This window comes from Macaca mulatta, chromosome 9, assembly GCF_049350105.2.
Source record: "Macaca mulatta isolate MMU2019108-1 chromosome 9, T2T-MMU8v2.0, whole genome shotgun sequence".
Lineage (NCBI taxonomy): Eukaryota > Metazoa > Chordata > Mammalia > Primates > Cercopithecidae > Macaca > Macaca mulatta.
In genome coordinates this window covers 112,974,678-112,991,053 of record NC_133414.1, presented here as the reverse complement: position 1 = coordinate 112,991,053, position 16,376 = coordinate 112,974,678, and the positions used below count along the sequence as shown (strand labels likewise).

The 16,376-nt window shown below is 38.8% G+C and overlaps 1 protein-coding gene and 1 long non-coding RNA gene across 8 annotated transcripts in view; one reads left to right on the top strand and one right to left on the bottom strand.

The window, feature by feature from the left end:
- SLF2 (SMC5-SMC6 complex localization factor 2) overlaps window positions 1-15,360 on the bottom strand; it is a 51,773-nt gene extending 36,413 nt beyond the window's left edge. For 3 of the 7 annotated variants that reach the window (XR_013398276.1, XM_015147963.3, XM_028826771.2), the window contains exons 1-6: window positions 15,073-15,360; window positions 12,289-12,332; window positions 11,021-11,754; window positions 9,881-9,938; window positions 3,656-4,644; window positions 2,620-2,690 (exon numbers count right to left, since the gene is read on the bottom strand). Coding sequence is in view for 4 of the 7 variants with exons in the window: in XM_015147963.3 (XP_015003449.2) it covers window positions 2,620-2,690; window positions 3,656-4,644; window positions 9,881-9,938; window positions 11,021-11,754; window positions 12,289-12,332; window positions 15,073-15,212 (2,036 nt within the window). In the remaining 3 variants the exon portion in view is untranslated. Of the gene's footprint in view, window positions 1-2,619; window positions 2,691-3,655; window positions 4,645-9,419; window positions 9,513-9,880; window positions 9,939-11,020; window positions 11,755-12,288; window positions 12,333-15,072 lie in introns of all 7 variants that reach the window. The other 4 variants (XR_013398275.1, XM_077947297.1, XR_013398277.1 and 1 more) reach the window with 2 other exon arrangements.
- Window positions 7,649-12,160, top strand: LOC144331289 (uncharacterized). Its single transcript, XR_013398327.1, has 2 exons — window positions 7,649-7,846; window positions 10,415-12,160. It is a non-coding gene; the product is annotated as an uncharacterized LOC144331289 (long non-coding RNA).
- Window positions 15,361-16,376: the final 1,016 nt, after the last annotated feature.

The window sequence follows — 16,376 nt, the reverse complement described above, 5'->3', positions numbered from 1 at the left end:
CAAGAATGATCTGTCCAAACCACTTACAGAATGGGAAAAAAACCCTGGTAAGTTAACTAGGCTTTCTAGCAGTAGTTGTCACTGTCATCATCATCACAACACCTAACACTTACCAAGCACTTAATATGTGACAGGCACTGTACTAAGGGCTTTACATATTAATTCTTTTAACCCTCACAACAACCCCATGTAGTAGTTTATACACCTTTTATAGATAAGAAAACTGACATTAGAAAAGCAAAGTAACTTGCAAGAGCTTGTAATGCAAGAATGTGGGATTCATAGCCAGAGAGTCTAGCTCCAGAGTCCTTGCTTATACTGCCTCTCCCAGATTAAGTTATTTTAAACAAGGTTCTTACCCCAGCCACAAACAGTGGATAAGTACAGCTGAAGAGTAAATAACTAGTAAATGTACTGTTCTATCGTTACAGAAAAGGGTCAATCATTTGATTAAACTAGTACCCCTATCTTTCATTTGTGAAGTGCTCGATTTTAAAGGAGGAACTTCAGATTCCATATCACAGATCACAAGAATTCATGAAATATTTAAAGAATTTTACAATACAGACAAGTTCTCTAATTAAATTCAGAAAGGAGGAAGCTTTTGAACTACTAATCATCTGAAAAATTCCTAAAGTTAGTTACTTGGTTATCAAATTTGAGATATGTAGCACATACCAACTTCTATGTAATCAAGTCAGCTAAGATGTTAGTGAAGTTCTCCAGGGTATGTTCAAGGACATTCCTTGAATTAACAAGGAATATATTTTTCCCCTCTTACTAGCAAAACCTGTCCATAATTAGTCACATAAATTTCATTAAGATCATTATGATTCTCAACTTTTTGATCTCTCTCTCATGTGTGTGTGTGGTGGGCGGGCAGTGTGGGGAGAGCGGTGTCCATCATCATTCTAAACTTTTTCCTCAAAAGAGTAACTTGATAGAAATATTTCAGAAAATTCTACCTGTGTGAACCCCCCCACCCACCAAACAACCCAATTAAAAACAGGCAAAGAACCTGAAAAGACATTTCTCCACTTGTATAACAAATGGCCAATAAGCACATGAAAATATGTTAACATCATTAGTCATTAGGGAAGGCAAACCAAACAATAAGGAGATACCACTTTACTATTAGGATGGCTATTATCAAAACAAACAAACAAAAAACATAGAAAAAAATAATGTGTTGGCAAAGATGTGGAGAAACTGGAACCCTTGTTCACTGTTGGTGCAGATGTGCAATGGTGCAGCCATTGTGGAAAACAGTGTGGCGGTACCTCAAAAAATTAAATGGAATTACCATATAATCCAGTAAGTCCACTTATGTGTATATATGCCCAACAGAATTTAAAGGAGAGACCTGAAGAGAGATTTGTATACCCATGTTCATAGCAGCATTATTCACAGTAGCCAAAAAGTAAAAGCAATCCAAAGGTCCACTGACAGATGACTAAAGAAAATGTGTTATAGACATAATACAATGGAATTATCAGCTTTAAAAAGAATGGAAATTCTGACACATGCTACAATATGAATGAATTCTGAAGACACTGCCCTAAATGAAATAAGACAGTCATAAAAGGACAAATATAATATCACTTACATGAGGTACCTAAAACAGTCAATTTCATAGAGACAAAGTAGAAGGGTAGTTGCTGAGGGTGGGAGGAAGGGGAGAATGGGGAGTTATTGTTTAATGGATATGGAGTTTCAGTTTGGAACAATGAAAAAGTTCTGAAGCTAGATGGTGGTAATGGTTGCACAACATATAAATGTACTTAATTTTTACATGTACACTGAACTGTACATGTAAAAATGGTTAAAATGGTAAATTTTATATGTATTTTCCATTAAAAAAAACACAAAAAATTCTACCCACACTTTCGATCTAGAATTTCAGCTATCAGATACTAGTTGTAATAAACAGAGAGGAATTTATATTAGTTACTCCAGTATACTATAAAAACCTGGATCTTTTGATCTACTCTATGAAGAAGAGAGCCCGTCTTACTCCTTTTTTTTTTCTTTTTTTTGAGACAGGGTCTTATTCTGCCACCCAGACTGGAGTGCAGTGACTCAATCACAGCTCACTGCAGCCTTGACCTCCTTGGGCTCAGGTGATCCTCCCACCTCGGCCTGTTGAGTAGCTGGGACCAGAGGCATGTGGCACCATGACTGGCTAATTTTTGTATTTTTTGTAGAGATGGGGTTTCACCATGTTGCCCAGGCTGGTCTCAAACTCCTGGGCTCAAGAGATCTGCTTGCTTTGGCCTCCTAAATTATTGGATTACAGGCATGAGCCACCATACCAGGCCTCTTTTTTTCATTTGAGACTGGGTCTCACTCTGCCACCCGGCCTGGAGTGAAGTGGCGCCATCACTGCTCACCACAGCCTTGAATTCCTGGGCTCAAGTAATCTTGCCTGTCTCCCAAAGTGCTGTGATTATAGGCATGAGCCACTGTGCCCAGCCAACATATCTTATTCTAACACAGTTGACAACAGAGTCCAAAATGCATGCTAATTTCTCACGATTTTTTAAAAAAGGTAAATTAAAAGTAAGCCACACAAACAAGCAGAATGTTAAATTTAGCAAATTAATCTTTATGCTAACGAACCTTTGTGTGTCTTCCATTTCCTTCACTAGACGCTCTAAGGTATTTGTGTAAGTTCCAGGATGAACATGTTCCTAAAACAAGAAAATTTAGAAATACTTTACAACATGTCTTAGTAGAAGAACTGGGATGTTTTAAGTAATTAAGGGTATGGAAGACTATTTTCTATTTCAATAATCTGGGCCAGGATAAAACCTTTCTTAAAGGATAATTTTCACCATCATGCTTTAAATTCAGTATTTTGCACTGCAGACAAATTGATTTTACTACCTATTAGGAAAGGCAGTACTTATAAAACCCTGCTAACTTTGAGATGTGACTGCAAACACTCAAGGACTCTGTGGCTACCCTGTCTTTACTTTTAAATTCTATTTTAGTAGAATTTTTACTAATTTTTAGGTGTTACCATGGAATATTAACACCTTCCCCACCAAATTTTACAGACATCTTAGAATTTAATTCAGCTTATTCCCAAGATAGAATGAAGCACTTTATAAATAAAATTGCACACCACAATCAACAACATTTCTACACACTACCTTCATTTACAGATGTGGTCTCCAAAGCAGGGGGTGTGCAAGGTGATCCATTGGGGTGCAGGAAGAAAATAATAGAACTTCTATTTATATGGAACTTCTATAGAGACTCCAGTAGAACTTAGTCTATAGTAACTTCTACGTAACTTCTATAGGAAAACACTTATTTTTCTCTTCTTCCTTTTAAATTCTGTTTTTGCATATGCTTTAGAAAGTACACAGTATCATAGTGGTACATGTAATCTAAAGGTATACATATATGTCGGGGTACATGCTCAAAAATTGTTTTTACTAATAAAAGTGTGTGTGATCAAAAGAGTTTGGAGACCACTGACTTAACAGTAATAAAACTGAAAATATGGAAACTCATTTACCAAACAAGAATTATTCCATTTTCAGTCCAATTATGAGTTATAACACTAAATTTTAAAGTAAGTTCCAAAAATCCACCCCTTTCACTAATCATCTTTCCCTCAAGTAAAGATAAATGTCACAGAACTTACTGTGTAGTCTGATGACTGAGATCTAAGCCCCTTGGAAAGAGCAGGAGGCTTTCCTGTAGTTGCAGGAGTCTGATTGAAGTTCAAAGCCATGATTTCTTCCAGTGACTTTAATGTTTCCTCTTCCTCATCACTGTCTAGGTTGTAACCTAAACTTTCTTCATCACTATCAAAATCACCCCTTAGTTTTCGTTTCAGTGCACTGCTACCTGCATTGGAATTTCCTGAACTCTCTCTTTCTGAAGGGGCTTTATCTGAAGGTGCTGCAGGGCTTGGGACACATGGCACAACTTCCAAAGCAGCAGGGGGAGACTTTGTAGGAGTGCCATATTCTGAGCGCAAAGGTCCCCCAGAAATTTTCCCTGAAGATACATTAGAATCAGCCTTATTAGTCTTTGCTTTGTGTTCCTTGTGTTTGGTGGATTCTGTAGAATGCCCAGAACATTCTTTAGATGAGGAACGCTCTTTATCTCTTTTAGAAACTGGAAGAGTACAATTTTTAGCATTTAATGGTACTAGAGAGGAACCAGCACTTGGAACATGGGAAAGTAAAGGTAGTTTTGTCTCCTTCTCCTTTGTCATGGAGCTAGTGGTTTTATTTTTCTGAGGGTTGCTAGCTTTTTTAATTGCAGACTTTTCCTGAGGTAAAGGTAAGTGGGGTTTCTGCATCTTAGTCTCCTTGGCACCTGCCACTCGGATTTGGTCACTATTCCTGGTAGAATGGTGGCTAGAATTTGAAGGTGCTAAGCCTGCAGAAGAGCGATCAGTTTCATCATTCGGTTCCTTGGATATATCTTCTAAGCGTAACACATCACCAGGTGTCTTCAGTGCAATATGTTTTATAAATTTTTCTTTCTGATGTGGTCCATCAGGACGCTTTTCAAGGAAGGACTCTTTTGCTTTTGGTATCATAGATTCTCTTGTGCTTTTCAGATCTGAGTCCACAGAGTTCCTTTTTCTTTTTTCAGGGAATTTATTCTGCTTAGCGCCTGCTAAAATTTAATTTTTCTTAGATTAGTGAAAAATATACTTTCCAACTTTAATAAAGTTTATTCAGTGAGTGTCTAGAATGTTTAAAATTCTAAGTATTAAGGCTGAGATTAGTCACCATGTATGGAATGCAGAAAAAGAGTTAATGTTATTTATCAACTGGATAAATGCTGGTGTCCAAGAAATTTAAAGCTAATGACAAATGCTCATTTTTAATTCCAAAGCTATGAAAAGTTTACCACCTTAACAGAATTAAAGATGCCACTCCCTAAAACAAACGACTGTATATTGGTACCAAGTTAAGGATTCCATAGGCACTTTTGGAAATTCTTTTAGACCTAGGACAACCTGGTTGCAGAAATGTAACACTTCTACATTTAAATGTATAGTACTTTAAAACACATATAGGATAAGCAGTTGAAGGCAGATAAATATTAATCTCTCATTAAAAAAAAAAAATCACAGTGTGTCCCAATGCAGTATGACTGGTGTACTTACAAAAGGGAAAATTTGGAGACAAAGACAGACATGCACAGAGGGAATACAAAGTGAAAATACACAAGGAAAAGATGCTGTGTGACTGGAGTGATGCAGCTCTAAGTCAAGAAATGCCAAAGATTGCAGGCAAAAGCCAGAAGCTAGAAGAGGTAAGGAAGTATTCTCCCCTAGAGTTGCCAGAGACATCATGGCCCTATTGATATCCTGATTTTAAACTTCTAGCTTCCAGAACTGTGAAACAATACTTTGTTGTTTTAAGACACCCTGGTTTTGGCACTTTGTTATGGCAGCCCTAGGAAACTAATGTAAGCTATGTTTATTATAGCCCCATCCTGAAGTACTTTAATAACCACATACATTTGAATGAACCAGTTTTTAAAAATTCATATTGTGGGCTGAGTGCAGTGGGCCAAACCTGTAATCCCAGCATTTTGGGAGGCCGAGGTAGGCAGACCACTTGAGGTCAGGAGTTTGAGACCAGCCTGGCCAACATGGCGAAACCCTGTCTCTACTGAAAATACAAAAATCAGCCCGGCATGGTGGTGCGTGCCTGTACTCCCAGCTACTTGGGAGGCCAACGCAGGAGAATCGCTTGAACCTGGGAGGTGGAGGTTGCACTGAGCTGAGATGGCGCCACTGCACGCCAGCCTGGGCACCAGAGCGAGACTCCATTTAAAAAAAAAAAAAATTCACTTTAACCTGGTGCAGTGGTGTGTGCCTATACAGTCCCAGCTACTCAGGAGGCTGAGGTGGTAAGATAACTTGAGCCCAGGAGTTCAAGACCAGCCTAAGTACCAAAGCAAGACTTCACCTCAAAAAAACAAAATAACAACAACAACAACAACAACAACAACAAAATTCACTATTTATACAATTGGTTATCCCCAAACCAGATTTCCCTAAATCAAATTTTCTGCACATGGACAGATGTCTCCACTCCCCAAGAGTTTGCTTGAAAAACCCAAAATGGCTAGGCACAGCGGCTCATGCCTGTAATACAAGAACTTTGGGAGGCCAAGGCGGGAGTTCGTGAGCTCAGGCGAAACCCTGCCTCTACAAAAAGTACAACCCCATCAATCCCTTCTCTACTCAGAAAATTTCTTATCTTTTGGCCATGTCCAGTGGCTCATGCCTATAATCCCAGCACTTTGGGAGGCTGAGGCAGGAGGATCACTTGAGCTCAGCAGTTTGAGACCAGCTTAGGCAACATGGTGAAACACTGTCTCAACAAAAACTACAAAAATTAGCCGGGTGCGGTGGCATGTGCCTGTAGTCCCACCTACTTGGCAGGCTGAGGTGGGAGGACTGCTTGGGCCCCATAAGGTTACAATGTGCTATAATTGTGCCACTGCACTCCAGCCTGGGCACCAGAGTGAGACCTTGTGTCAAAATAAGTAAAATAAAATAAAGCCCCCCAAAACCAAACTTGAGAGTTAAGCAGTTATGATTTGGATAGCTTGATCAATATATAATCTGAAAAATTCAATTTATAAAAATGAATTAACTAATTAATTAACAAATGCCCTTATCTCTGTTCTTTTACAGATATCTCCCATTACTCGAGGAAATCATTCCAATCCATTCAGTTTTCCGGGGTTAAATGTCTTATAAAAAAGGACAGGGGTCACAGGATGAGAAATTAAATGACTAAACAAAAGAGAAGATTTGGGGTACTGATTACCACACTTTTAAGTATGAGATTACAAAAAATGAGCTACAGAGCTGCCAGTTTGAGTTCTGTTCCATTTTTCTAGAGAAGTCAGATAATTTAAATACAGCAAGAAATGAGGAGAAATTCCTGCTTTGCTCAGGAATTATCCAGGGTTGATCCAGGAGGAGACAAACACTGTTTGTAGAAGATGTTTAGGATAAGTCAGCTTATTACGAGGTTTCATCATCTAGAATTAGAGAAAAGTGAATTGGTACTGCAGGTAGGATCCCCTTTAGCAAGCTCTTCAGGTCAGGTGATTAATTGCAAAATGTTCATAATTATTTTTGTATCCTTTGTTCAGCCTGTAGAGAATATTTGTTTTACAACTTTTCAAATATTTCAAATATACTAATACATAAAATATTCATATAAGAGAGAGATTGAGTTGGTAAAAAGAAAGGAGGGTGGCTCACCCCCGTAATCCCAGCACTTTGGGAGGCTGAGGCAGGAGGATTGCTTGAGCCCAGGAGTTCAATGCTGCGAGTGAATTATACTCGCACCACTGCACTCCAGCCTAGGAAACAGTGAGACTCCATCTTAAGCAAAAGGAGAAATCCAATGGCCATTAATAGGTGATTGGTTATTAATCAGTTATGAAATGTACGAGCAACGGATTAAATTTCACCTCAGAATTCAGCCAAAAGACAGGGCTCTAGAAGACCAAAGGGCCAAATGCCTATGCTAACATTACTTCTGAAATCCCTGAACTTGTATGTGATTAATGATTGCGTGATTACATACATCACCATGACAATTGATAAGTGTATTAACAAGATGAGCAAGACATACCATTTGGATTTTTATTTTTATTTATTTTTTTTGAGATTGAGTACTTGCTCTGTCACCCAGGCTGGAGTGCAGTGGCACCATCTCCGCTCACTGCAACCTCCGCCTTCCAGGTTCAAGCAATTTTCCTGCCTTGGCCTCCTGAGTAGCTGGGATTACAGGCATGGGCACCATGCCCAGCTAATTTTTGTATTTTTAGTAGAGACGAGGTTTCACCATGTTGGCCAGGCTGGTCTCGAACTCCTGACCTCAGGTGATCCACCTGCATCGGCCTCCCAAAGTGCTGGGATTACAGGCATGAACCACCGTGCCTGGCCTGGATTTTTTTAATAACTTTGCCATCAGACACAATAAGCATTCTTCATGCTATCTAGAGTGAAATAACCCCTTGTCCTTTATATGCTGAAATTCTGTTAATGTTAGTCAACTGAAGTATAAATGTATATTTATTAAGAGTATAATGCTATAATTATTAGTGATTATGAAATACATGCAGAAATATTAGTAATAAAAATGTAAGTGAAGGCAACCATCATAAGTCAGCCTCTGAAAATATGTAGAAAGCATCTTTTCCAAGCAGTACTCAAAAACTTTGCTAGGTGGGATTATATAAATGAAACTTAAACTTTAGCCACCATGAATGAAATTTGCAAATCCAGGAAATCAAAAGTTTTTAAAATCTTAAGTCAGAGAAAAAAGAAAAGGAATAATGTGGTAGCCACACCACCAGTAGCAGCCCCTTATATAAAATAATATTTTGTTCTTCCATTAACTTTGGTGCAAAGTGATCATGTATTTAGTATTAAAAATGTGCAATACAGTGAGTGAAGAAGCAATCTCCTGGCTGAGAAATTCCTGTTCTTGTACAATAATGTCAAAATTCATTAAAATTTGGTCATAAAATCAGCAACATTATAAAAATAAACAAAAAACACATAAAACTTTAGATTTATTCCTGTATCCTAGAAGTTCCTTCTATTGAAGATTGATTTTACTAGTTGAGGGTGCTTGGTCAAAATGCAATGTACCTCTAAAATACAAATAAAATGAAGGAGTAGATGAAACCTGAAGGAGGAGTTAGAACTGTCTCTCTGTACTTCTGCTTTTCCATCTCTAAAAGTAAACCACCATAATAAAGTTATAAGGTTCAAATGAATTAAAAGCACATAAAATGGCATAGCACACAGTAGGTACTCAATGAAAGTCAGCTATTATTATGTCCAATGTATCTTACTGAATGTGGGAATCTCCCTGTTTTTCAAAGTGTATAATCATATCAGGAAAAAAATCTGATACACTAGACTATTAACTGTTGTTAGTTATGGAGACCTTTCATTTCTTGTTGCAAACTTCTGCAGTGTTTGTGCTTGAATCTTCTATTTTCTAGTTTTAAAAAACGATAAAATGTACTGAATTAACAGTAGGCTTATTATTTTATTTTTTTTTCAATCATTAGATGCTAAAAGTACAAACTAATGTCATGTAGATATCCTTGAAATTTAACATTAAAAAGGGATCCTTGTATTTGAAATATTAGAGAACACTGCTTTTTATTACGGTAACAGTTTCAACCTTATACAAAGCATCTTCAACATAATACCAAGACCTCAGTCTACAATTCCAAGATTATAAGATTATGTTTCCTTGATGTAGCCAAGGATTCAGGAGACAACACTGAATACCAGTATGAGAAACATACTGTTAGGAACTCCTGAAGAAGGCAGAGAAGATTCAAGACAGATTACAAATTATACATACTAGGTCAGGCATGGTGGCTCATACCTGTAATCCTAGCACTTTGGGAGGCCAAGGCAGGAGAATCACTTGAGCCCAGGAGTTTGAGATTATCCTGGGCAACATGGCGAAACCTCGTCTCTACAAAAATACAAGAAATTAACCAGGCATAGTGGCCCACATCTGTAGTCCCAGCTACTCAGCAAGCTGAGGTAGGAGAATCATTTGAACCCAGGAGGTCAAGGCTTGCAGTGAGTCGTGATGATGCCACTGCATCCCATTCTGGGTGACAAAGAATAAGACCCTGTCTCAAAAACAAACCCAAATCTTAAGTACTAGATTCAGGGACTATTCTTTTTTATTATGATTTTACCAAACTCTTAAGTAATATGAGACACTGAATTCATCCCCAAGAAGAGAACTGCATATTTAAACAAATTTGTTTTAAAAAGCAGTGCCATTAAAATGGAAATTTATTTAGAAATTCATAAATTTAATTTTGATTCTACCTGAAGTAGGTTCCCATGAATCAGAAGAGGATCTTTTTCTTGAGAGATGTTCATTTTCCTATGAGCACAATGAGATAAAATTAATTAAGTGTTGGGAACAGCAAAGAATGTGAAGGCATTCTTCCTAACATTTAAACACAAATTTCTAGATTGAATAAGGCAAGCACCCACATTTGGAGGCAAAGCCTAATGTCTATAATAAAATAAAGATCTTAAGGTTTTTATCATAAAAATTAAGGGCATTTGTATCATAAAAATGGAAAAATATCATAAAAATGAAGTCAGTTTTCATAATGCTGATTTACATTTATGTCAATAATTCAAGAATAATATTATATTAGAACAGTGTATTTTTGAGATAAGGTCTTGCTCTGTCACCCAGGCTGGAGTCACCCAGGCTGCAGTGCAAGCTCACTGCAACCTTAATCTCCTGCACTCAAGCGAGCCTCCCACCTTAGCCTCCTAAGTAGCTAGGACAATAGGCACATGCCACCATGACTGGTTATTTATTTATTTATTTTTAGTAGAGCCAAGGTCTCGCTACGTTGCTCCGGCTGGTCTCAAACTCCTGAGCTCAAGCAATCCTTCCACCTAGGCCTCCCAAAGTGCAGGAAGCAGAAGGATCACTTGAGGCTAGCAGTTCAAGGCCAGCCTGGGCAGTATAGGGAGACCCTGTCTCTACAAAAAAATACAAAAATTAGTCAAATATGGTGGCATGTACCCGTAGTCTCAGCTACTTGGGAAGCTGAGGTGAGAGCATCATTTGAGCCCAGGAGTTTGAGACTGCAATGAGACATGATCATGCCACAGCACTCCAGCATGAGTGACACAGCAAGAATGTTTACAAATAAACAAATAAGACTATACTTGCCTTAAAAAAAAAGAATGCTTATTTTTCTGACTAAAAAAGATCTTTGTTCCTGGTCTGAAAAAACTATGGATAAGAAACACTGCTTTACTGAGTTCGATGAAGGGCAACTGGAGGAAACCTAATGAAACCAGCTTCTACACAAACTGTGCATAAATATTTCCTTCAGGAAAGACATCAATGTGATGTAACAACTCTTAAATACTTTTAAATTTAGTATTCTAAATGTGATATAGCAGTAGCAATGCTAATTCAATAATTCTTACACATACCACATTTGACAGATTGTTCTTTCCAGGTATGACATCATTCTGTTTACTTGGTTCCTGCCTTGGTTTATATTTTCTTTCTATACTAGAAGATTTTAAGGAAAGATTGCTTGCTTCTGAGAAAGAATTTTCGGAGTTGATTCTCTGCTCCATTTGCTCCTTTCTCAACCTCTTTAGTTCTCGTTCTCTGCAGTAAGAAGCTAGTGACAACTGGAATTTAGCTCCCAGTGGGCTTTCTCCCGGGTGGTGCCTGGACAGGCTGCTCCTGCTGCTAAGACTTCTGGAGCTGTTCTTGAAGATGTCAGCTTCTGCTACTGTGGTCTGCTTTTTGGAGTCCGCATTGGTTTTGCCTCGATCTCTATCATTCTTCTCACTATTTTCATGAATGAATAGTGACTTCCTTCTTTCTGGGGATCGATGTTTTTTCTTTAGTGACTTCATCTCCTTTGGCAAGCGATATGAAGAAGGAACATAGATATTTGTTCCTTTGGCTAAATATTTGGAGGCTAGTGACACACAAGGCCGACGTGACTCATGTATACCATGATCTTCATGATGCTCTTTAACACCTTTCATGAAAGCTTCTATAATAGGGCTCTTTTCTGGTGGCACCCTTTTGGGTTTAGATTTTTTTGGTGAGGATAGTTTCCTTTCAAACTGCTCTGTCCCAGTGATAGACAATCTACTTCCTCCATATTTGATGTTTGATTTTTGTGGTGAATCCAACATGTGTCTCTCTAAATAGCCAATTAAAACACATACAAATTGCATGTTACTAAAAGTAAAATATTTAACATTTCTCTAAATTATTAATGTTTAAAATATAAACTATACTAATGTTACCACAAAAATTTTCAAACCAACAACTTGGATAATGATACACACTTTATTGGGGGGTATAGGAGAAATTAAGACATGATTTATTTGTTAAAAGCCTTAGTTTCATAAAGCTCTCTTTTGGTACATCATATAACCTCCCTATGGCTCTATATATTGCTGTATTAGATAATTAAAATAATATGTATTATGAACATTAAATTTTTGACTAGAATAAATTTTAAACGTAAGAAAACACAATAGCAAAAAGACTCTCCTCATGATATTTAGAACTTCAGTTTATCCTTGTTAAAAAAAAATACTGCATCTTCATTTTATTTCCAATTTTGAACACTACGTTTACTAAAACAGTTTAGAGTAGGTTTTAAAGTTGAATCTGTCTCTCTCCTCACCCCCAAATTAGCCCACAAAAAATGCTTCAACAGTGTACATACCTTGTTCTGAAGCTGGTTTGAAGAAATCTATAATTGACTGCTTCCTGAAAATAAAAGCATAATATGGCATCATATAAGCAAATATTAAAACCTCCATAATTCAGATTAAATGGAGAAAGTTAGAGTTATAAAATAAAGGCTGGATTTCACTGTTTGGTTTAACTAATAAAGTTCTGACAACGGTAACAATGCTTTGCTAAACTGTTGATTTAAAAAACAGAAAATATAACGTATCACTTCCTATAGGAGTTCATTTATAAAAATACAACTGAGGTTTATGTTATTTACAGTACTTAAACAGGTAAGACTGGTGTGTGGACCCAAGGAATCAGTACAGAATGCTTCTTAAGACCGAAATGCTCACAGCTACATGGTAAAATGCAACATCTTGGGTATAAGCACATGAACCTACTTGTTCTCTGCAGACATTGATACAAAATAACTAATTAGTATCTAAGCACAGGGGTGTTTTAAAATTCAGAATAAAAAGCTAAAAAAAAAACCCTCAATAGATGTATGCCAAATGAATAATGGGGATTATAAAAATGGAGTAAAACCTGAACAGACTCTCATAACAAGAGTAGAACAGTAGATGGTAGAACGGCAATATGGGTGATTTGGCTGATCTAAGGAATCAGTTGAAGAGGATTTCGCTGGACAAAGAAAAGTACCAAACTTATGCTACCCTCTTTATACATTACTTTAAGATGCTAATCCAAGTAACAGCAGAAATTAGAATGAATTGTCACGACTAAATAGTTTCAAATTCTTAATTTTTTATCAAAGAATCCTTAAAATAGTTACAAAAATAACACATTGCTTGGGAAAAACACAAGGAGAAAAGGAAGAAAGTTAACAAGAATAACAAAAACCAAATTAATTTTTAAATTTCTGTACCCTAACGACTGGATTTTTCACTATCTGGTTTAACTAATCAAGTTCTGACATTGGCAATAATGCTAAAGTGAAATAGGAATCCATTATCAGAATTCACATTCTGATTTGTTCACTGTATTTAGAGGTGTCAGCTGCAAAAAGTGGGATGTTATGATATGCTGAGCAAAAAATTAACTTTCTGGTAAATTTTGCTAAAATGTATCATTTTACTGAAAGAGAATAAGCTATAGACTATTGATTTTCCTAAACATTCATCCACTATGAGGTTGGAATGCTCAGTGAAAACTCCAACAATTCAAGCTTCTTGAAGGTTACGCTTATTGTACACTTTACTGGTCACATTAGAAGAGCAATGCACATCTTTACTGGTTTACCAAGTCCATCATGCTTGTTTGAGATGTTGGTATAAAAGCTGAGTGCTTATGAGATGAATATGAGTGACAGGCTATGGAAGAATATATGCATTTGCTTACATAAATTACACTAGGCAAATTAACTCCACCAGAGTAAATGCTGGAGGTTCTGCAAAGAGGAGAAGGATGACGCCTTGTTATTGATTGAGGAGAGATGGGAAGGGACCCAGAAGCAGCGAATTTGTTGCAAACAACATCATTCTAAATGTATTTTACTAAATGTAACACTGTATCTCTTCCTTGAAATATTGGACCTCAGACTCCTCTTTGATTAATACATCAGAAAGAGAAAAAATGGTTTTGGGTAAAACATACAAGAAACCTGTAAAATAACCATGAATGTAACTTTCAAGAGGTAAGTTCTCTAAGTTCATATGCACACAAATGTCCACTGCTTATTTAATAACTGGCTAAAAAAAAAACCACCACAATTATAACGGTTTCACAAACCCTTATCTGAACCTTCTGAGGCCAAATGTGTTTTAGAATTCTGAATTTATCAGATTTTAGGAAGCGGATAACTTGGATGTATTATGGAAAGTCCCCAGTGGGGTCTGGTGCTGCAACCTGTAATCAAACCCACTGATATTTCTCCAGCAAAACATGAATATTCCCACTTAATGGGATAAAGACCACAAACAGCCTTACATTAGCTCTGGTCACGTCTGGCTGCCAAGTAAGATGTGGTACCAAATTTACTGAAAACGTTTGGTTTTCATAGCTTTCTGGCTTTCAGAGTTAAGATAAGGGATTGCGGGCCTGTACCACAGTATTAGAACATGAATATTATTAAAACTTATTACAATTTAACTTAAAATAAAAGACAGTACCAAGTTCGTAGGGAATTTAAACATGTTTTATTGTCAGAGGATGTCATTAGATGAAACTCCCCATCTCATTACATAGCTCCCACAAAATCTTTACAAAAAAATTGGCCTCTTGGAGAGGCGTGAAGTTACTGAAAGAGAAAACACGTCACATTCCAAATCTGTAAGTTCTTTTAAGTATGAATTAGCGTGCACGCTGGACTACAAAGTAATTCGTGGAAGGGATTCCCTCATCACAGGTTACATAATTTCACCCACAACATAGAAAAGGTTTATATTACTAAACCACTAGCATCAGTAGAACTGGGAAGGTACAGAAAACGACCTAAATATGCATTAAGCAGTTAGGGTCCTGGGTCAAGCTCTTGCAAAGGAAAAAAATCACGTTCTTTCTACCTAAGGCGGGTTCTCCGTAGCTGTCCAGGCTGGTGGTCACTAGACCAAGAACAGCTGCCCAGCTACAGAGAAGCAAACTCCAACTCCCAGAAGCCCCTGCGCGGAGGCGGGGCGGGGGTTTGCCAGGCCCCGAAACGCCAACGCCTGAGCTCGCGGAGGATGGCGGGAACTGGAAGAGCGGCGGTCTGCAGTCCTCCCCTCATACCCTTTCCCCCGCGACCCGGCCCCTTCTCAAGCCCTCTGCACGGTACCTGTCCCCAGGACTTTCTGTTCTCTTTCCCGCTGCAGCATGGGCGGTACTACCGGGTCTCAGATGGCAGCGCGGGGGCGACGACCCCGGGGCTGGGGATGAGGGGAAACCTGGCCTAGCGGGCATGCAGCGCCTTGTCATGTCGGCGCCGCTGGCGACGGCGGCATGAGCCGTGGCTGGAGAAGTTGGGTGCGTGGTTGCCGTCTTGCTGCTCGGACTCGGGGAGGCTGTCGGAGCAGAGGTGGGCGGCACCCCCTTCTCTCTTCATGGCGGTTCTCTCTTCGGAAGTGACTCCGGTGTGAGCGGGAAGGAACCTGAGGACCAGTAAGGGGCGGATCTTACTTCATGAGTCACGTCTTGATTGGTTGGCACGGTGGTCATTTCGGTGGTGGCGCAATAGGAAGCCGCAGCCTCTCTGGAGAAGGCGGGGCTTGGGGACGGGGGAGGAAGAAAACTCCCCCTCCCACCCCGTCACATGCACCGAGGGCGCGCGCCTCTGGTCCGGGCCGCCTCGGCCTTGGCGGGCGCGCGGGGGCGGAAAGGCGCGGGCAGCCGCTGGCGCTGCGGCAGCTGACGACACCCGCCTGGTTGAAGGCGAGGGGTGAGGGTTTGCTGAAGCAAACCCTAGCCTGGCAGCTGCCTTCGGTGAGGATGGCCAACATTTGGGCTTCCTGTGTCACACAATTGTGTCTCAGAAATCCCCAGCTCTTCATTACATTGTCTCTTTAACATTTTAGGCCAAAGTGCCATAATACTGTCACAATTTCCTGGGGGATCTGCACAGCGCGATCCGAAGACTTGTCCATTCTATGAGGGTTCTTGTTGAGTGTCAGCGGTAGATTTTTTTTTTCTCTTTAAGAAGAAGAAAAAAAAACCCTCAAAAAACTCCGTTGGAATAAAGACAGTTTTTAATCCACAAAAGCATTTTGTTTCTCACGAGTTACCATGAAGTCTCTGCAGCTGGCTTTCTTAGCGATTTTTTAAAGGAACACAAGGTCAGCTTTCAATTTTCCATGTTAAGCGTGGGCAGCATAAATGAGTAAAAGCTGCCCTTAATCTCCAACCCTCCTTTGTAAAGGGCTTGTGCTCTGGAGGCTGTTAGCCATGGTTTTCCTTATAAACCGAGAGACTGGTCAGAGTATCTCTGAACCTCAGCCTCCACATCTGTAAAATGGGCATTTTACTCCCTTTTCTGGGTAATTGTAAACCATAATAGAATAAAGCAGTGTACACTGCACAGTTCAGATTCTCATATAACAGGTACTAAGCAAATTATAGTTCCCTCTTCTCCAGATAGATTCTTAC